A 22,498-nucleotide genomic window follows, 5' to 3' on the forward strand; every position below is an offset into this window, starting at 1 on the left:
ACCTCGATTGAGGGTGTTTAACCATAAGTCTTCATAAGCCTTTTCTTCCGCGATCTTCGTTCCGAACTGTCCTCAGATCTTTCCAAATCCGGAGAGCGAGTCTCTCCTGTATAAAGATAACTTAGTAGGAACGACTCCCTTCTTATGGCTTTCCGATATTCTTACTCCTACCTTGATACCCGGACTACATCATAGGGATGAAGGTCGACACTCAGATAACCAATATTAAAGGCACGGGAAAATTTATGCCTGATATAGTAAGGATAGATACGTCCAGGGTTAACCATCGTCTCTCATCAGCTTGTGTTCCTTTCCGTGTAGGAAAAACCATGCCTCCGAAGAAACGTAACCAATCCGATGGCAAGAAACCGACTCTCCTATTTGATGAAGCTATGTTCCAAACTGAAGTCTCAACAGCCGTAGCAGCTGTCATGGCTCATCTGAATGCTAACAATGCCAATGTTAGCAAGAGCCCTATCGAGATTTCTGACCCTAGCAATGGACGGCAGCAACCAACTCCTGCGTGCACAGCCACCCAAGAACCTTAACAAAATCCACTGAAGAGAAAGTTCAAGAACGAGGAGGGAAGTACCTCGGCTCAAAGACCTTCCGAGGGGCAACGAGCTGAGACAGTCAATAACCCTACCAACCCTTCCATCCCTTAGAATGGTCAAATGGTGCCCTAACTTCCTTCCATGGCTTGTTTATTGGAATAGAATCACTTGTGATTAACCTAGAACCGTCAAAAAGCAAAAGGAAAAGGCATGTAAGATTTTACGGACGTAAACTCTCTGTTTACAGCCGTAAACTCCTTAAATTGGTCCATTTGATGATTAAACCACTTCCTATGCCCTATAATTGAACCTAGCCTAATTCCACAAGTATTGTAAGACCTTTAAACAACCAAGAACACACCACCCATGAGTTTATGACTGTAAACTCATAGGGGATATGGTTCCAAAACCTTAAACACCCCTAGACACTACTATTTGAAGAGTAAACTCCAATGTAAGTCCATCCACACCTTATATGCAACCCTTGGTACTCCTAGCACTTGTAGCAAAGTGTTTTCATGTAGGAGGACATCCTTACTTGCTTAATTAGTTATTAAATGACTAATTAGATACTTAAATGTATCAATACATGTTAAATAGGATTCACGTGTGTGGTTAAGTCCTCACTTGACACTTAGCATCCTATACCGTCCATTCATCCGAATCACCAACGTCAGGTGAGTTCATACCCCTGAATTAACCTTTTAAATGATTTTAACTGCTTTTATATGGGGGGGGGGGGATACAAGTTGAACTGTACAGTTATTAGATAAATCACATGTGATTAATAACTGTATAGCAAACTAGATTTTGCATGTTAAACTGTTTATCCAGATTAAAGGTTTCCAAACCATGTTTTCAAATCTTGTTAAAGTATGAATATCCCTTTTTAGATCATTAAAGGTTATCCAAAGTTTTTCAAAGTTTGTTTACTTAAGAGACATCCAGTCGTGATTTCTTATCAAAGGTTTTCTCCACTTAAACTGTTTTATACAAATCATTTTTCAAAGTTGTTTATGAAAGATTTTTCAAAGGATTTCCAAAGGTTTTCAAAGCTTGTTTTACAAGATGACATCAAGTCGTAAATTTCTTATGTATGAAAGTTTTCCAAAGGTTTCATCAAAGTCTTCCTTTTATGCCTCTACTTCGTTAAATGCATGGCTATATTTGTATAGTTATATAAATAATGTTTAAAGGACTTAGGAAGGTTAGTTCCCCTATTTCCTTTTCCTCGTTGCCATGTGGTCTAGTGGGTATCGGTTATCCGTCCGAAGGTCGTTTAAACATTAGTTATATATCATATATACATGTATGGACATAAAGGTTTACATCGACCGGTTCATTTCCATTGGGTAGCAAGGGCATCCTTCCATTCATCATTCATAGACCAGAAACACTAGTAACTACTATAGGAATAGTTAGGAGGTTCTATTTACTCTCTATAGTACGGAGAATTCCAAAGGAGTCAGTTCATTCGTGAGTCTATATCATTATTCCAGTACTTACAATAGAATTCAAAATACGAGATGCATCTTCAGGAAACGGATCTCCCCGTTGTCAAGTTGGTAACCTGAGTCTCCCACACTCTGACTGCTAGCTACAGTCCCCGGCCGACCAAGCCAAGGGGTGACAAATGTCACATTTATTCTGACGCTTGCAGGGCGTCAAGTACTCTATTGTCAATCAGTATGGTTATGAGTATCTCTATGTTTACCATATAATTCATGGCCTTAAGGTAACACAATATTTTTTAAACAACCCACTTAGGATTACCGGATGTTTTAGACTTTGCTAGCTGTGTCATTCATTCGATACTGTCTGGAGTCTGTATTTCCTTGTTTTAGACTTTGCTAGCTGTGTCGTTCATTCGATACTGTCTAGAGTCTGTGCTTCCTTTTGTTAGATTGAGCCAAGCGTATTATTCATTTGATACTCTCCTAGAGTCTATGATTTCTTTTGCCTTAGTCAGCAGTATCATTACTGAGGCATATGTTATTTTTTTCCCTAGTATATTTACTAGTGATATTCTCATATTTTCTTTAAAGTCAATACCGTATTTTGGTAATGATAGTAATTCGGGAAAATTACTCCTTAAAACATAAGTCTGTGGGGTCTTGGTAGAAGACTGCTTTTATTTAAAAATGTTGGATTTTCTGGAAAGGACGCTAATACACCATAGATTCTAAACTACTATCTTTCATAAAGTTATTTTGTATAAAAATGCGTACTTATACAAATACACTAAATACTTATGGACTCACCAGCATTATAAAATGCTGATACTCACTTTCAAAATAACTTGTATTCTCAGGTCATCGATAGATAGGTACATCCCGGGAGCTTTTGTGGAGACAGCCTAGTATCGAGCTGCATCTATATTATGTTCTATAATTACTTTCATATTACTATAAAATGTAACCGATGTAAAATTATTACTATTAATGCAATGGTTGTTGTACTTTGATTACTATACTGGATATGTTGTGATACTTGACATGACGTCATCCACCCCAGAACGTTTCTGCCGTTCCGGTTTTGGGGTGTGACACTTTAAGGCTTATAATCCCCCATGCTTGAGTTTGAGTTCATTTGTTGGAAGTAGAATGTTATTTCGAGATTGGGTTCTTTTGGGGCATGCAAAGTCACCAAGTCAGTGACCTTATGTGTAACGCTCGGTTCCCTGGTACACATTTATTTATTTATTTATTTTTAAAGAAGGACTCGACGAGTTGGTAGCCCTGACTTGTTGAGTAGAAGGTTCACGCGGGTTTTAAGTGAGCTACTTGATGACTCGCAACCATGACTCGACGAGTAGGACATGCTGGATGAAACCCTAATTTTAAGGACTTGCACCCTATTTAAGTATCATATCTGGCCTCCATTCCAATCTCGATCACCTCCAAACCCTAATCTTGAAACCCTAACCCGCCATAAGTGATCTTGAGTTATTTCTTGCCATTTTGAGTGTTATTTGTGCCTTTTGAATCTTATGGAAGAAGTAGAAGATAGAAGACTCGAGAGGGAAGAAGTAGATCCAAGAACTACACTCCATTTGCTACATTTTCTGGTAATCAAATTCCCAACTTGATCATTCTTCGCTTAGATCTATTTGTTTCCATTTTATGGAGGTTTTGGTTCAAGAACCTTGGTCCTTGGTGTTGGAACGTCCCAAGTGACTTATGTCTCAGATCTAGGATATATGAGGGGTTCCACATGAAGTATTAAATGAATCAATAACATGAGAAACTATAACACTCTGTTTCGAATCGTTTCCTATTTTAGAGTTGTGATTATGGATTGTGTATTAATGGGCTTGGGACCCTTAAAGAATTGAGATTTGGACTCATTTTAGGGTGGATGGTGTAATTTGGATGATCCAGGTATTCAGTCTGTGTTTTGGAGCAAAATGGTATTTCGGTAATTTGTCAGCTTGGGTTTTTTACGGAAATTGGAGGTTTGTTCGGGAAAGTGTAAGACAAGTATGAGTTAAATAAAGTGTAGAGCTTCTCATTACCTTTTCATGGATATATTGATCGTCAGATTTATAACGATGAAGTTATGACCTTCGGAACGTGTTAGGGTTTAAGGGGAAAGCCTAGTACCTGGGGTGTACTTAGGGAGTGCGTGGGGGGGGGGGGGGGGTTACTGATGCGAAGGGTGTTATGGTGGGCATAATGTTGTGTACGTTTAGCGTACTGCAAGGGTTAGAACGGGGATACGAGTCCTCGTACGCTAGGCGTACGAGGTAATTACCTACGGATTAGCTACGGAATATGCTTTCCGTTAGAATTCCGTAGCTATTCCGTAGCTAATTAGCTACGGATTTGCTACAGATTTTTCTTATTTTTGATTTTTCGGGCACCAAACGCCGTTTTTTTTGCTCCTTTATTTTCACACCTCTATTATATATGATTATCTATATTTTCACCAATTTATACCTATTAATATCATTTATAAAGCCGTGTGCACATATAGGATCCATTGCTCGTTTAGTGGTTTAACACTATAATGCTTATGAATACGTTCGCATACATCTCACAAACGCATATACATATACATATACACGTACACATATACCACAACTCATTCATGTATATAAATATACATGTACAAACATAATCCATCAGAAGTTGATGAAAAGTATAAGCATTACAATGTTAAACTATGAAACGAGTACTTGATCCCAAAGGGGCACACGACTTTACGAACGATATTAATAACTATAGGTTGGTGAAAATATAGATAATCATGAATAGTAGAGGTGTGAAAAAAACGAAGCGGAAAAAACGACGTTTGGTGCCCGAAAAATCAAAAATAAGAAAAATCCGTAGCTACTTAGCTACAGATTAGCTATGTAATTCTAACGGAAAGCATACTCCGTAGCTAATCCGTAGGTATATAGTATCTGTAGGTATTCCGTAGCCATTCCATAGCTAATTAGCTATAGAATAGTTACGGATTAGCATCTGTAGCTATTCCGTAGCTAATTAGCTATGGAATAATAGTTACGGATTAGCATCTGTTGCTATTCCGTAGCTAATTAGCTACGGAATAGCTACGGACTGACGTCCGTAGCTATTCCGTTACTAAATTAGGGCATCCCATTCTGTAGCTGATCCGTAGCAATTCTGTAGCTAATTAGCTACGAAAATTTTCCTCAGGGCCGGCCCTTAACATATGCCGGGTGTGCGACCGCATAGGGCCCGCATTGTTTGGGGGGCCCGATATATATATATATATATATATATATATATATATATATATATATATATATATATATATATATATATATATATATATATATGAGATGTCGAAACCAAAGTAAACAAAAAATTGGTGGTTGACATGGTAAAGGCGCTTGACATTTATTAGTTAGTCCCAAGATCGAAACTTGGCACACGCAATTTTGTTTTTTATTTTTATTATAATTCTTCAACATATCCTTTTAATTCAAGTGTAACAAACACGTCTATCCCATAAGGAATTATCTAAGTCAAACACATCTGTAATTAAATTAATATATAATTCCAATTAAACTAAGTATATCACATACAATTAGTATCTAATACAAACACGCATTTAATTACTATATATAAGTCCTTAGCCTCTTTTATTTATTTGTTGAGTTTGGGCAATTCGGCATCAAAGGAAGACATAAGAAAAGGTTCATTTTTTTTTCTCTAATGGTAATATTTATAATTCATCATTATTAGTATTTTTTATAATCATTAGTATTTTTTTTTCTAGTTTACATTGTTATTGGTATTGCTCATTCAACGTTTTGATATATTCAATTAGATTTCTAGAGTTCTTTTATCATAGTTTTAATTTTTATCGAGTATTTGGTTGATTATTGTTATTTTATTTTCAGAAATAATGCCTCCTAAGTATTTATCTGGTAGTCAAAAACGTAAAAAGAGAAAAAAAATTGAAGAATCAACAAAGGCTAATAGTGGTTCTCTAGATAAGTTTTTCCAAAAAAAACTTAAAGTTCCTTCTCAAAATCAAAATAATGATGATATTCCTGATAATTTGGGTGTTGATGTCGAAGGAGATCAAATTAATGACGTTAATGTTGATAATGTTAATTTCGATGGAGATCCTGTTGATGTTGATGATGGTAATGACGATGGTGATAACATTGAAGATGATGGTGATGATGACGATGATGATGATGATGTTGATGATGATGATGATGATGATGTTAATGTTAATAGTAATAATGTTGATATATTCGATCCAAGAAATTGGGATGGACTAAGCACAGACATGGTGAAACGTTTGGTAGAGAAAGGTCCTAAAAGGGATAATACTATTGATAAGGGTCCACCTGATAGATTTTCTAGACGGTTTTCTACAACTATGTATACTAGAACTCTGCCAAATAAACAGACATGTAACAGGGAATGGCTAGTATACTCGAAAGAGCTTGATAAAGTTTTTTGTTTTTGCTGTAAAATATGTAGAAAAGGGATCCCGAAAGGTTAATTAGATAGTGAAGGTTATGCAGATTGGCAACATCTTAGGACAAGACTTAAAGAGCATGAAGTTGGTTTAGATCATCTCACAAATTTAGCTACTTGGTTTGAAATGTGTGAAAGATTGAAAGTTAATGAAACAATTGATAAAGTGGTGTATGATCAATTTAAGAAAGAAAGGGAGCATTGGAAACAAGTACTATTGAGGATTATTGCACTACTGAAATATTTGGCTAAATATAATTTAGCATTTCGTGGAACAAATGAAAAATTATATCAAAAGAGTAATGGAAACTTTCTTGGAGCGATTGAGATGTTTGAAGAGTTTGACCTGGTTATGAAAGAGCATGTGCGTCGTATCAAAAATGATGAGATCCATGTACATTATCTTGGCCACAAAATCCAAAATGAGGTGATACTTTTACTAGCTGATGAAAGTAAACGAGAAATCATTAAAAAAGTAAAGGAAGCAAAATATTACTCCATCATACTTGATTGTACCCCTGATACAAGTCACCAAGAACAAATGTCTTTGATAGTGAGGTATGTAAATTTCTCCTCCAATGATGTTACTGTTGAAGAATCCTTTTTAGGTTTTTTGAATGTTAATGATACCACTGGTAAAGGGCTCTTTGATATTACACACAATGAATTAAAATCTCTTGGTCTTGATATTGATGATATGCGGGGGCAAGGGTATGACAATGGATCAAACATGAGAGGAAAACATCAAGGAGTTCAAAAGAGATTTTTGGACATAAATTCTAGAGCATTTTATACTCCATGTGGTTGTCATAGTCTTAATCTTGCACTGTGTGACATGGCTAACAGTTGTAGTAAAGCTAGAGATTTTTTTGGAGTCATACAACGAGTATATACAATATTTTCCAATTCTACTAAGAGGTGGCAAATTCTGAAAGAGAATATCAAAGGTTTGACTCCAAAGTCATTGTCTGCCACTCGGTGGGAAGCTTTACTTGAAGTTGCGGAAAAAGACAACGATGCTAAAATCCAAAGTGAAGCTAAATCGCTAGCAAATAATGAGCTTGGTGGATTTGAGTTTTTGGTATCCATAGTCATTTGGTATCAAATATTGTACATGGTGAACTTAGTTAGCAAAAAATTACAATCAAAAGATATGCTTCTCGATGTTGCTATTAACGAAGTGAATATGCTAATTGAGTACTTCAAAGATTTTAGAGAAACAGGGTTCTCCAAGGCAATTGATGATGCGAAGGAACTTTCCGTTGAAATGAATATTGATCCGGTATTCTCTCAAAATTGGCCGGTTAGTAGAAAAAAACAATTTGATGAGAATTCAAGTGATCAAGATGTTGTATTTTCAGCCGAGGAGAATTTTAAAGTTAATTATTTTTTATATATTGTTGATCAAGCGAGTGCTTCTCTTAAAACAAGATTTCAACAATACAAAGAGTATGAAAATATTTTTGGTTTTTTGTTTCCAAAAAATGAAGGAATTTGATGACAAAGATCTCAAGTCATGTTGTCGCCGTCTTGAAGCCGCACTTAAGTCTGGTGAACAATCAGATATCGATTCTCATGAACTTTATATGGAGTTAAAGCTGCTTGACATGTTCTTACCGAGTGAAATTACGAGCCCTATTGATGTTTTAAAGTATATGAAAAAAGTCGATTGTTTTCCTAATGCAACTATTGCCTACAAAATCTTGTTGACTATTCCCGTAACGGTCGCGTCTGCAGAAAGAAGTTTTTCAAAGCTAAAGTTGTTGAAGTCCTACCTAAGGTCCACAATGTCACAAGAAAGACTTAATGGATTGGCGAACAATTTTGCTTTGAACAATTTTGCTTCCAAGAATGCTAGGAAAGTCTCGCAATTCATGTAGTTGTCTAAGATTATCTATTGTATGATCGTTCTTTTCTTTTGCTTCATATTATAACAATTATGAAATAATTAATGAATTTTTGGTATAAGTAAAAAATAAATATATATTTAGGGGCCCATTTTTTAGTTTCGCACCGGGCCCCTAAAATTAACGTACCGGCCCTGATTTTCCTTACCTATTTTCCGTAGAAAAACCCCATATTTTCTAGTAGTGAAACCCTAACACAGGAAACCCCAAACGATGTCACTTACTTGAAAGAAAAATGAAGAGAAATGTGTGTGAAAAATAATCAATTCTACTGAAACAACACACACACCACATACTTTATACATCAGGTACAAACCGGATTAAATACGGATAAACCCGATCCATGCTCACTCGAATAAAGCCCGCATGTCCTAACAGGTTTCAATCAATTAAGTCGCGACCCATAAGACTTAGCTTCTTTACAAAACTACTCCCTTGCAAGAAATACAACGCAAAACAAGAAACCGAAATAAACAAAAAATAACCCAACACAATAAATATTAACGAAAAAAAATCAAGGATACTTTCCAAGGACATTTTAACGAAACATTCATTATTCTCAACATCTCTTGAAATATTGAAAGCTATGTTCTCGAGAAGAGAAGATAAGGTAGTTCCCTAGATTTCTTAAAACTTGAGGAGGTCCCTGAAATCATCCTTATTAATTGCATCAAGGACTTACCGGGAACTAATATTCTATAACTCGTACGTATTATTTTTTTAATAGTATAATTTCTGTTTTATACTCTTGTTCTAACACTAGAATATACGACACCCCAAATACCATGGCAAGTCCCTTAGCTATTTTTTTACATTACATTTACAAACATAAAAAAGCTCATGATAAACTCTTTCAAATTAAGATAGCTATTAACTAAATACCATTTTCTTATTTCTAATTAATGATGTTCTTCCACATGCATCAGCATATCCACAACCTGGCTCATGGTTGGTCTTCCATCCTTATCTTCCTCACAACATTGTAAAGCCACCTTAATGAGAATTTCCATTCTCTTCTTGTCGTACTCCCCTTCAATTGTTAAGTCTATAATTTCTTCGACCCAACCATTCGGTCCACTAGTGGCAATCATCTTTTCTCTCACCCAGCTATCTAGCCTTCCTTCTGATCCCCCACTCTGATTAGCACCCGTTGGGCTCCTCCCTGTTATCATCTCTAACATCACCACACCATAGCTATAGACATCAACTTTTGCGGTTATCGGAAGATTGACAAACAACCATTCTGGAGCCATGTAACCTCTTGTCCCTCTTGCTCTTGTAAACTCTGAATTACCAGTCCCATCTCTATCCAACAACTTTGATAACCCAAAATCGGCAACCTTGGGCTTGTAACAACAGTCGAGTAATATATTATGAGGCTTAACGTCACAATGCAATATCCATTCCAAACATTCTTCGTGTAGATAAGCAAGTCCTTTTGCTGTGCCCAATGCAATGTCAAACCGCTGATCCCAATCGAGTTGACTGGAATATAAGTTGTGAGCTAGTGACCCATATTCCATATACTCATAAACTAAAAGCCTGTGTTTACCTTCAGCACAATACCCCCACATCTCTATCAAATTCATGTGATTAAGCTTCCCAAGGGTTGTTATCTCTGCTAGAAGTTCAGCTTCCCCTTGACTTTTACTAGATTCATTAAGATGCTTAATTGCAGCAATTCGGTTATCAGACAACACTCCTTTGTAGACAACGCCACCACCTCCTCTCCCTATCTCGTTGCTGAAATTTCCTGAGGCTTTCTTTAACTCGGCATAGCTGAATCTCCTAAATCCACTCGCAGCTTGGAGATAACCTTCGGTAGTTGAATGTGAATGAGTTCCATAACAGAAGTATGTTATGCAGATAATCTCCAGTGCCCCAAGTACACTTGTTATTATCAGCATCAATAACTGTATGGATTCATTTTGCCGATTAACGTCATAACTTCGGTCAAGTTGGATTGCAGGCTTCCAGGAACATTTTAAACTGAACTCTTCGCCAACCTTAATGTTTTTCGAAGATAAGGGAATATCTTTTGGAACTTTTAGATACATGGAACCATTGAAATCAGATGAGCTTAATCCATTAACCAACAGGAACTTTGGGTAACAAATAGAAAACCCTTTCTTCCAGTCGTTCTTGAACTGGAACCCTTTGCAATCACACATATTTCTGCACACTTGCTTACACTCTTCTAAAGTTGTATTAGGCATGTATCTACGATCATACCCATAGAAGTCGAAATGAGGAAGATGTAGGAATTGATCCTCACCATTACCACATAAAGTCGGCTTAAATTCGGGTTCACAACCATATGACCAATCTGTATGATTGATCATCCTGTGATTTGGTAGGCATGAACATTTCCTACCATAGACAGGGTCGTTGGAACATGTACTATTTTCTCCACAACTTCCATGGATATAGCATGTGTTAGAAAGAGCTTGCCATGTAACATGCCAAATTCCTGTGATCTCATCCAGACTGTAAGCTCGGAAGTTACCATCAACATCCAACGTCAACCTTCTTAAAGGCTGATCTCCAGCGTCTGATGTATTGAATAATAGATCATCAGTTGAAATGAAATGACCAGAAGAATCCATTGTTGCGATTCTTCGGCTTCCATAGATATTCCTACCAGATTCCCATGCGCGTACGTCGGGACTAGGCCAATAGATGCCTGTCAACTTAGGGTCACTGTATACAAGTCGAACCACGTTATCACTGTCAAAGAACAACTTGTAGTATCCTGATGAGTAATTGGTTAGGCTTCTTGAAGACACAAGTGGTGCATCTTTGGTTAGTGGTTGATCGGGAAGAAGGGTATCTGTTGGGGAGTCAAAACTTTGCCACAGAACTTTTCCATGTTTATTTTGTAGGCAAAGGTTTCCTGAATCGTTCATTTTCAGCTGAGCAGATTTTGTTGAATCTCGAGTAGTTGTCGTCCATATAGGGAACCTTTGATATGCATCTCTTAAGACAAGATTTCCAGTTTTCAGCAACGAAAGTTTTGAGAACTTCCCGTTGACTGGTAAATCTCGGTTGGCCATCCATACTAGAGTACGATTTCCGTCTGATAAAGCTTTCGTGAACCATATTGAAAAGCAGTAAGCATTCTCGCCTACCCTGTAAAATCCGGCAGTGTAAAAGCCATTTGGTGAGATCAAGAAGTCCTCCTTTTTCTCCACTGAGAGAGATGAGCCCAGATTCAAACCAAAGGGTGGAGAAGACAAAGATGAGGAGGAGTATATTAAGGTAGTTCTACACAGGAACATTAACCCGATCACATTTAGAAGATGTGGTAGAGCCATAGGTAAGTGGAAATGTTAGTTCAACTACTTCATAATAAGAGTACATGGAGCCTTGACATTATATGGTTAGATATGCGAACATTATATTAATATGATATCCTTATCAGGGAGGATAAACAATAGGAGGCACACGCAGAGACATTATTAACTTTGATATTGAGCAGGTGGACGATAAGCTGAAATCGGCCTAGGTGCATTAAATTTCAGTATTATTAGCATGACTTTCACAGTCTAAATAATTATGTATCACTCTATATACCTGTCCATGCAAATTGATCGTGTCCATTACTAATCCAACATGTATTCTTATTAATATCCATTTTGATCCTTTTTTGAGGTCAACACTTTTCTTTTGGATAAAACAACAGCTGGCAAATTTTATTTAGAATTGACAAACAAATAAAGTTGTTCGAGCTTGGAATAAGATTGATAGGTTTTGTATAAAAAAATTAAAACATAAAATTCTAGCACCTAAAGTAAAACTAATTGATGAGACTACAAGAAATAACAGTTAGGGAGACCACAAAGTTCCTCGCTATAGATCAAACTTTTGTCACTTATATCAACTCTACGATTACCTTCCTATAAATATCATAGCAATATATTTAGTCACTATACTTGTCAATGGTGATAATATTTCTTTGGTAACCAAAAATCTAAGTTGTAGTAGCTATGACATGTTGAAGCTATATATACCAAAGGTTTCTAGCCCAGCGGTATTCGGTGTTGTTATCTATCCTTGCGATCGAGGGTTCAAGTTTTACAGTGGACATAAGTGGAATAATTTAGGAGTAGTTTACACAACATGAAAACTTGATTTTTTTAGAAAGGAATCCGATGCAAAAAGTTGAAATTCCGTAGCAAAAGACGAATAGCGATGGAACCCCTTCCCTCTTACTGCCGATGACCATCTTCACAACCCCTCTTGCGATTGATCGACACCCATCGGACCCCTCTGCCTTCACGTTTTTCTCCCGTTCATATGTTTCCTTCGTGGCTTCAATTGGGATCAATTTGTAACCCTTACCCGATTAGACAAATGAACACGGGGTAAGAGCCTGATTTTTTTTAATGGATCCACTCATATGGATTGGACTTGGAGCCCCGATAACAAATGAGTTTTAATTTTGACCCAGTCAAAGGTTAAAGCTAAATCAAACTTGTATTTAATTAAACATAAATGGTTCCTCCCCCAGAAAAACCTAATAAATTAAGTCCTAAAACCCTACAATAGTTTCAAATACACATGTTTAACCCCTGTCTTGAGAATAATTCTCAATATCAGTCCCTGAAGTATGATTTTGGCAAAATCAAACCCTAGAGTTTATTCATTTTAAGAAAGATCACCATATACTTAATAATTAATACTAAAACTACCATTTGGTTTATTAGGAAATATAAATATGCTCGATGGTTCATTTTAAGAACGAGAAATGTCAGGTAACAAATCTCATGACAAGTTTCTCAAAAGGAACCGACTTCGAACGATTGGAACTCATGATTCATTTGCTGAGTCTAACCACGTAGCATACCCAAACTGCTATAATCGTTAATCTTCGGAGCGAGATACATATGTATAGATCTATACGGGGTTGACATCCCCACCTGCGGTTGCTAGCTACGACCCTCGACTGATCAATCGATGCGGGTGATAAGTGTCTACAATTTTTACTACGACGTCTAATGAAGCGTTGTAGGGGGGTTGACATCCCCACCTACGGTTGACAATACCTACAGTTTGTAGAAGCAATATTGACTCCCCTGGATGTAAGTGCATCAGCCGAAGGAATTTTTCCCCATTTTGCCCTCCATATGAAACATTTAACCTTTAAAGGAACCTCCTTCATCCATTCTGTTTTTACACCTGATAGTGCAGGGGAAGATTCTTCCAACTTCTGGCGAATAGTTGCTACAGAATATAGACCATCCGAACTGACTTTGCATAACCATGTATCCAGAACAGAGTTTGGTGTAAAAGAACTGATTTCGGATTCTAAATGCCATAGATTTCGATTTAGAAATGAGGCATAAGGATCAGCTTTCTAGTCCCAAGTGAAACCACTGCTGGATACTCGATCATAAACAAAGCATCGTCTGTTATTTTCCAGCAAGAAAAGTTCTGGAAATTGGGATTTCAGCGTGGCATCTCCCCACCATACATCGAGCCAGAAGAGGGTGTTGGTACATGATCCAATTGATTTTCCCATTATGCAGTTATAATCCAAACCTGCCTTCTCTAATTATGATGTGACATTGGCAATGTTGTTACACACACCACTAAATGATTTCTTGGAGATTTGATCTGCTACCTTTCCTGTAAGATTATGTATGCCTGTGACAATTTGACACCATAATGCTGATCGATTCGTCTTCAATTTCCACCACCAATTGATAAGGAGTCCGACATTAAGTGTGCGCAAAGAACCCACTCCTAATCCACCTTTATCAATTGAAGTTGTGACTTTGTCCCACGAAACCCAATGAATTTTGGATTTGCTATCACTTCCTCCCAATAGAAATCGACGCCTGGTCTTTTCCAGAGCATTCAACACCCCCATTGGGGCTTTGAATAGAGAGAGGTAGTATGTCGGGAGGTTCCCAAGAACTGCTTTTAGTAAAGTAAGCCGTCCTTCAAATGAGAGAGTCCTAGCTTTCTAGATTGATAGTTTGGAGTTGAACCGATCAATTATAGGTTTCAAATTTTTTAGCAAGTTCATGTTGGCTCCCACAGGCACACGCAAGTATTTAAATGGAAGCTTTCCCACTTCACATCCGAGAATACTTACCCATCTACTTATTTCATTCGTGGTCGCACCGAATCCAAGTACCCGTGATTCACTGAAATTCACTCTTAGGCCAGAGGAAGCATGGAAACACTTTAGAATTCTAGCCAAGTTAGTGATGTTGGATCGGGACCATTCGCCAATAAAAAGTGCATCGTCAGCATAAAATAGGTGTGAAATCCTTGGACCTCCGTTTGGAATTTTGATCCTACTGAAAATACCTTGATTGCATGCCGATTTTAATGCCACATTGAGTCCTTCCATGGCAATTATGAAGAGGAAAGGCGAGAGCGGGTCCCCTTGACGCACCCCTTTTGATATGCTAAATTCCTTAGTTGGGGAACCATTTATAATAACCGAAGCCCGAGAACATGGTAGGCATCCATAGATCCAGTTTCTCCATTTTTCCCTGAAGCACATTTGTGAGAGTATCGAGTCTAGATATTCCTAATTGACTGAGTCAAATGCTTTATCGAAGTCAACTTTGAAAAGAAGTTCCTTTTTTTAGCTTTTTTGGTCCATGAGTGGAATTCATTGATCATTAGTGGTCCATCAAGAATGTTACGGCCTTCGATGTATCCTGATTGTTGCTCCCCAATAACATTATTGATCACGGACTTAAGACGAACTGCAAGGATTTTAGCAACGATTTTGTACATGATTCCAATTAAGCATATCGGCCTATAATCGCTGAGTAGGTTGGGGTCCTTTGTCTTTGGAATTAGAGTGATAAGAGATGAGGTGCAACCACGAGCAAACCTGCCAAACATTTCAAAATGTTTGACAAAAGCTATCACATCAGATTTCATGATTTCCCAATAGGTTTTCACAAACTTGAATGTCAACCTATCCGGACCAGGTGCTTGGTCACTGCCGCATGCCCACACAACAGCCTTAATTTCTTCAATGGTTATGGGTGTTTCAATTTTTGATGCATCATCTGGGGAGAGGGTATTAAACAACGAGCTGATTAATTTAGGCCTTGAGGTCCATTTTTCATGGAATTTCTCCTTGTAGAATCGTAAAACTTCTTCTTTGATTTCTTTTACATCTGTTGTCCAACAACCATTTACAGTGAGGCCATTTAATCAGGTGCACCTATTTTTGTTGTTTATAAAACCATGAAAGAATTTTGAGTTTTCATCTCCGTCTACCGCCCATTTCACCCTAATTTTTTTGTTTGAGGTCTAGTGCAGCAAGTGGTTCCGCTTCAAGAATCTTGTGAAAATTATTGTTCCTTTCATTTAGTTCGTTGGCATTTAGTAGTCCAGATTCTACAAGTGTGTCAAGATTTTCCACTAACAATTTTAGTTTTGAAATTGCAGCATTTTCATTGATATGGGCCGGGTTACGCCATTTTCGAATTGCACCATTCAGGTGTCTTAGCTTCGCAGCTAGATATGAGTCAGCAGGACCATAGCCCTGGAATTCAATCCATACTTGAGAAACAATATCACCAATTCCATCAACTAGTAACCAAGAATTAAAGAATTTAAAAGGTGATGGGCCGAAATTGATGTGTTGTGAAATAAGAGTGACCTGGTAGTGGTCCGAAAGTTCTCGAGGGAGAGCCGTGGCAGCTGTAGATGGGAAGGAGGATAGGAAGTTTTGACATACCAGATGTCGGTCAAGTTTACTCAGCTTGACCCCATCATGACAATAAGTGAATCGATTACCCTCCATGTTCAAATCGTGTAAACTAGACTCATGTATGAAGTTGTTGAAGTCATTGGCCGTGCCTCTACAATATAGGGAATTAAGCCTTTCCGCAGGTCGTCTTACTGCATTAAAATCGCCGAAAACAACTCATCTACCAATATTTGATCGAATAATGTTGAGGAGGTCGTCCCATAATTTGGCGTTCTCAGTAGGAGCTTGAGGAGCATATACATTAACGAAATTGATGTTCCCGTTGTGACCGAGCCATTGCCTAGTAATTATTAGAAAGTGTCTAGATTTTATAACCCCAGTCTTATGGAATAAGCGAGGATTCCAAATGCATAGTAAGCTGCCAGATCTTCCAGTGGAATCGACTCCATCTGATTCGAAGTCGGAAGAATCCCAACATCCTTCCGTGTTGATCTTTGTGAAATCTCACATCCAGGTTTCTTGAATTCTGATGCAATTGAGTTTATTCTTCAGTTTGAGGCGTTTGACCCAACTGACCTTGGCATCTTCCCCAATGCCCCTTATATTCTGACTTAAACAATTCATTGATCACGGTTGATTTCGCCTGTTTCACCCATGATCTCAGAGAGAATTGCATCTCTAGAGTCAATCTTGAAGCCCACCGCAACACCCACTTTAGCATTGGCTTCAATATCTTGTAATCGAGATAGCACATTGCAGCTACCAGATTCAGATTCAGCGACAAAGGAGGAAGGATGAGGTATTGGATTTGAATTTAGGTCAATTGGGAGGGTAATGTTTACGATGACAACTGAGGGAAGGGTGTTACAGGGGTCATCGATGTTTCGAGTAGGTGAGGAAAGGTGTAACTAGTGTGGTGAGAAGGATTTTTTCCCCGATTTATTTATTCTCTTAACTTTACGCCTGGATCCCAATTGTTCTGTGTGGGCCTCGTCCTAAAAGCAAGCTTGGGCTAAAAATCTGATATTGTTTAAAGGCATAGGGAATGGGCCAAAGCAACCCAGTGGAAGTGTAGTTGCGAATGACCCACCTATTTGTGTTTCGAAGTTATTGTTCAAAGGTTTAACCAACAGCGCTGCATCTTTATTGGGACTAGGGGTATTAATATGGTTGTCATTATTGACATCGATTCCCCATGCAGGCGCATCGACAGTCGGGACCTGCAGAATTTGTAAAGTCTCTTCAACAACGGGTGGATTAGGCGCTGGTACAGTGGACAACGGATTAGCACCGATCAGTTCAGTGCCGCCGATGAAACCCTCTGTCACCGGAGTATACGTACCTGGGCTATTATGTGGATGAAATTCTCCCTCCTCCGGTTATTCTTTATCTTCCTGCATCCATGTTTCCGATACAACATCTTCATCATCTGTTTCATATTTGTCGTCTTCCTCATCTGACTCCACTGTTTTATCGAAAGGCATAGGTGTAAAAGGAGACCAATCATCAGTGTATTCTACAACTCCGACTCTGAAAATTGTCCCGCCTGCGGAGACTGTTACCTTTTCATTAATCCATCTTTTGGAAGTTGTAATTATTCCCACTTTTCCCATAAAGTAATCTCTTCTGGTACTTATATTATCAAATGGATGGGTCACACGTCCGAATCTACTAACAATGGTGGAGAATGTGGATTCATCCCATAGTTCCAGGGGGAGTCCGATGATTTTCATCCATGCCAATCTTTCAAAGTGGGTGTTGTGTTTTTCACCAGGAATTAACCATTTGAACCAGTCGCTCCAACTACTTTTGTCTTCTATGAAAACCTTGGAACTCATCGAACACCCGATGTCGATGCCTATGTTCAAACTGATGTGATCCCCATGGATTAATGATGAAGGAATATTAGTAATATGATCGAAACTGTGTGTTTCCCCAATGAGCACCCGTTTACGAAGCCAGTTCCCCATATCCGTGTGAGCCTTGATCGGAATAGGAGGGATGGGAGCAACAGGTGGTGGGGGATTCTCATCCATGGAGACAACCTGGGGAAATGATCTTCGGTCCTTGATTCCACCAGGGATGTTTGTGTTTAGTTGAAATATTGGTTGCACATGTCTTCTATGGGTTGTTGTGATTGGAGGTTTGGCTTTGTTCCTTGGATGTTTTGCAAGATTAACCTCGAGGATATGCCCCAGGCACTATAACACCCCATTTATTAAATAATCGAATAGATAAAATTTATGAGTGAATAGAAGCCCTAAAATAAATAATTATATATCAAAGGTTGGTCTCGGAGAGCTTATTGTCACAATTTTAGAATTCGGGGGTTAAAAACGTAAGTCCTAGGTTAGTTTTGCAAATATTTATGAAGGCATGGACTAAGAGGTAAATATTGGGACTTCACTTGAAGAGATTTTTGAGGCATAGGGGCTATTTGGTAAATTTCGTACTTAATGTGTAATAGATTTTAAGGCTGAGGGTTGAAATCGTAAATTATGGATTAGTTTTAAAATAAAAGATGAGAACGGGGGACCATTTGTGTCATTATGGGCCAAAGATAAATGGAGCCGGGTATATAGCCTTTCATTTCCGTCCATACCCTAACCCTAACTCCCACTTTATGTTGCAGCCGCTACCCCTCCTTCCTCCATCGTTCGACCACCACCACCTTTCACCCCTTCGTCTGTTCCGATCAACCAAGACCAACGGCGACCTCCTTCATGATCCGAGAAATGGAAGACCATCGGGGGCTAGTAGGCAATCCTCTAACGTAGTGGGGTTCTTACCGACAACTATCGTTGCGTTGATGCCGCTGAAGACGGAGTTGCCGACGAGGACAAGAGTCGTCGCCTCTTTGCTGCTGCTGCTGCTGTGCTTGGTAGGTTCGAACCACCTTCTTCCATCTCTATTTCCTTCCTGATTGCTACATCACCACTATCGTCTGGAGGCTGACCCCCTCCGCCCGCTGCATGCCACCGTAGGTTGGTAGTGGGTTCGTGGAATCACAAAGAGGATGCGTGAGGTTTGCTCTAGAAGGGTCGAATGAAGCAGATGCGTCTTTTCTGATGAGCGCAAGCCATAGTCGCCATTAGCTGTTGCTGATGTACACCTCTTGGGTCTCCGTTTCCACCTCACGCCACCAGGTGGGTGGCTGGGTCGTTTTGTGAACAGATATGGTGTATGCGATCTTATTGGCCGGAACTCACGAGAACTGCCACCATGTTCAGCCGCCTGCCGCCATAAGGTGGGTAGCGGTGTGTGTGTGTGTTATTTACAAGTTTGTGTAGTTCGAGAAGCTGACAACTAGCAGCTGGAGTTTTATCTGCGGGACTTCAGCAATGTCAGGTGAGTTATCCTCACTATACTAAGGGGTCTAAGGCACCAAAGCCGACCAATTGAATATGTTATCCTAGTAGTGTTAAATGTTGACTATGAGTTAGTGTTGCATGATAGTAGTTATGCCAGTTAGGTAGATTTTTAGGATTACCTATGATATTATATGATTATTGCATGCTCAGTAGTTATTTTATATGTTGTGTGGGTTGGGTTGAGGTTGTACTGCTCCATGTGGTAGCCAACAAACCCTAGAGTATTCCAGATATGATTGGAGGGCCCGATAGGCATTCCAGACTTATACTGAGGACTCAGGAGTATTCCACATATGAGCTGAGGGCCCAATAGGCATTTCGGTCTCATACTGAGGACTCGAGAGCATTCCAGATACGAGCTGAGGGCCCGGTAGGCATTCCAGACTCGGACTAAGGGCTCGATGGCATTCCAGCTATGAGCTGAGGGCCCGGTAGGCATTCCAGACTCGTATTGAGGGCCCAGAGGTAGTCCAGCTTGTAAAGTTGTGGACCCGTTACGTGCTGTTTTGTTCTGTTATGTTATGATATGATATTGTTGTTACAGTTATGTGGCCTGTATGTGTATCGGTATTTTGGGGGAACTCACTAAGCTTTCGGGCTTACAGTTTAGTGTTTTGTTTTAGGTACTTCAGGAGATCGTGGCAATATGAAGGTGTGATCGTACCGCTCCTCATGTGTTATGATTTATGTGATATGGTTCTGGGTTATACTCTGATGTTTAAAGTATTTTGAAAACATTTTGTAATAACTAATGGGTTTTGAATTGTTTAAAAAGTTTTAAATTTGCTTGAATTTTTCGGTTGTTACAAGTTGGTATCAGAGCCTTGGTTTGAGTGAATTGGAGGAACATTCGTGTGAATCCAGTCTCAAATCAAGGACATATTTTCAAAAAGGTTGTGAATGGTTTTCAAAATAAATAAAGGAGGATGCAGGGTGTACAATCAACCGGAGCCAGTAAGTAGACCCCAAAATACCATACAGTTTATTTGATTATGTTACATGTTAGAAAAACATGATAGTGCTAGGCTAGGGATCTTCAGGAATTGCATGATAGAATTACCTGATCACATGATGCCTGCTAGCCTAGGGTTTCCTTTACATGAGATTGACATCATTATTGTAGTTGCTTAGTGTATGCATTACGTTTATACATAACTAAGATCTTATAGCTTGAGAATGTTTGATTTGGCCTTATGTTCCGTTCTTGTTTGATTCAGAGCTTAGGGTAGGATTGGATATTCGAAAGTCTATGGGGTCTAGCATTATGTATGGCTAGCATAGACTAGTGCTGCAGGGTTGGTGGAAGTTTCATGGATGGGTGGGTTGCGTGAGACCGGTAGGTCAGTTGTGAGACAGTTAGCCTTTCTCTAAGAATGAGGATTAAGCAGTCGCTATGTTTATGTATATTGTTAGGGTGTTGTGGTGATACTTGAGACAAATATGGGTAGGTGTGGAAGGTAGTATGGGCATGTACTACTGAAAGCACAAGACCCATACGCATAGCAACAAAGTCACAACCCCTAAGGTTGGGTAGGGATTTGGTCCCCTATCATATTATGGATTATCAGAGGTCTTTCTAGTATATTATCCGAATGGTGGTTACGAGACGTCTTGATATCAGATCCAGGTTAGGATCGGGAGCTGGCAGCTAGGTTAGGCTAGCATTGTCAGAGGACCATGTCAGTGAGATCATCCGGGAGGAGGTGATCGAGTTTGTCTGCGGACAGTTTCAGGGGATGTTTCGGTCTATTAAGATCGTCATGGTTGAGTATTTCGACGAGCGCTATGCAGTCATTGCCGAGACGGTTGCCGCAACATCTATATCAGCTGTAACGACGATAAGGGGAAGAACTGGTCGAGCTTTTCAGTACCGGGAATTGTTACTGGGGCATATTCTGATGGGCAGACAATTACTTGGGATCAGGTAGATGTTATGTACTTGTTACATTCAGTGGGTTAAGCAGGAGAGTCTAGCACATGCGCTTCTAGATTTGAGGCTTCGGGGGTGGGGGGGTGGGTCGAGGCTGAATGTGAGTCGCGGGGACTCCGGAAAGGAGTAATGATTATGTTTAGCTGGAGTTATGCGGTTGAAATAGAATGGTTAATTGATAGGATTGGAATATTGAGCAGGCTAGTGGCCCTAGGATCAGGTTGTATTCTAGCTCGGGGTAAGTTAGTCACCATGATTGGCGGTAGTAGTTTAGCGCTGGTAAGCGCTGGTGGGTCGATGGGGCATAAGTATTTTGAGGGTCCATTTCGCCTTGGATCTCATGTATCGGATGGTAAGGATTGATTGTGTGATCTATTGCACTTTCGGGATTCAAGACTATGTCTTGGGAGTAGTTTGTAGCCCAGTTTAGGGCAGATGTTGTTTCAGCTACTACAATTTAGCTATGAACGATTTAGCAGGTGAGTGAGTTAGGGTGCGAGACCCTGAATGATATGATTTCTAGAGCCGAAAGGGGGAGGTTTGTTGGAGCACTTTGGGAAGAAGGGTATTATATGGGAGGTCTGCAGACATGGTCCAACGGGATGGTTATTCAGCATTGTCTGGATTCCGTGGTTTTAGTAACCGTTATGGTTTGGCAGAGTAAAGCGCCAAGGGAAGTAGCTCGTTCTTGAGACATTAGTTGGAGCATCTATCTTTGGACTTCAAGATTTGAGTGTAGGATCATTTGATCATTAGGGACTGGTGGTTTCCCTAGGATTTAGGAAGTGTTCATCTAGTTATTAGAAGTCTGTGATCATTTGGGGTCGGCTAGTAAAGGAGTACTAGTTAGAAAGGTCTGGTTGTCATCAGATCGACCGTTAGAAAGTGAGAAAGATTGGGAATTCTCAAATTTTCATGTATTGTGAAGACCTAGTTGAATCTAAGTGGGAGAGAATCGTTCCGGTATGCAGAAGCATGATCGGTTTTGAAACTAGGATAGCAGTTTCGTATCGTTTTCACGTAGGACGACAACCCTAGTGGCTGCTTGGTTTGAGTGTTGTGTGAGTTGGGAGTTTGGTAAAGCTC

The 22,498-nt window shown here is 39.2% G+C and overlaps 2 protein-coding genes across 2 annotated transcripts in view; one reads left to right on the top strand and one right to left on the bottom strand.

Moving 5' to 3' along the window:
- Positions 1 to 8,397, top strand: part of LOC111890271 (uncharacterized) — a 43,664-nt gene extending 35,267 nt beyond the window's left edge. The window contains exons 2-7 of the mRNA XM_052771118.1: positions 3,935 to 4,008; positions 5,926 to 6,207; positions 6,322 to 6,467; positions 6,521 to 6,537; positions 6,656 to 7,895; positions 8,008 to 8,397. Of these exons, the coding sequence (XP_052627078.1) occupies positions 3,935 to 4,008; positions 5,926 to 6,207; positions 6,322 to 6,467; positions 6,521 to 6,537; positions 6,656 to 7,895; positions 8,008 to 8,397 (2,149 nt within the window). The remainder of the gene's footprint in view (positions 1 to 3,934; positions 4,009 to 5,925; positions 6,208 to 6,321; positions 6,468 to 6,520; positions 6,538 to 6,655; positions 7,896 to 8,007) is intronic.
- Positions 8,398 to 9,118: 721 nt separating this feature from the next.
- On the bottom strand, positions 9,119 to 11,882 carry LOC111890267 (putative receptor protein kinase ZmPK1). The gene has a single exon (XM_023886412.3). It carries the CDS (start codon positions 11,736 to 11,738, stop codon positions 9,324 to 9,326), a length of 2,415 nt encoding a protein of 804 aa, XP_023742180.1. The 5' UTR covers positions 11,739 to 11,882; the 3' UTR covers positions 9,119 to 9,323.
- Between the last annotated feature and the right edge of the window lie 10,616 nt (positions 11,883 to 22,498).

Source organism: Lactuca sativa, chromosome 4, assembly GCF_002870075.4.
Source record: "Lactuca sativa cultivar Salinas chromosome 4, Lsat_Salinas_v11, whole genome shotgun sequence".
NCBI lineage: Eukaryota > Viridiplantae > Streptophyta > Magnoliopsida > Asterales > Asteraceae > Lactuca > Lactuca sativa.

Excerpts from the sequence above, each read along its gene's own strand:
- LOC111890267 (XM_023886412.3), bottom strand. The coding sequence starts at position 11,738 with ATGGCTCTACCACATCTTCTAAATGTGATCGGGTTAATGTTCCTGTGT.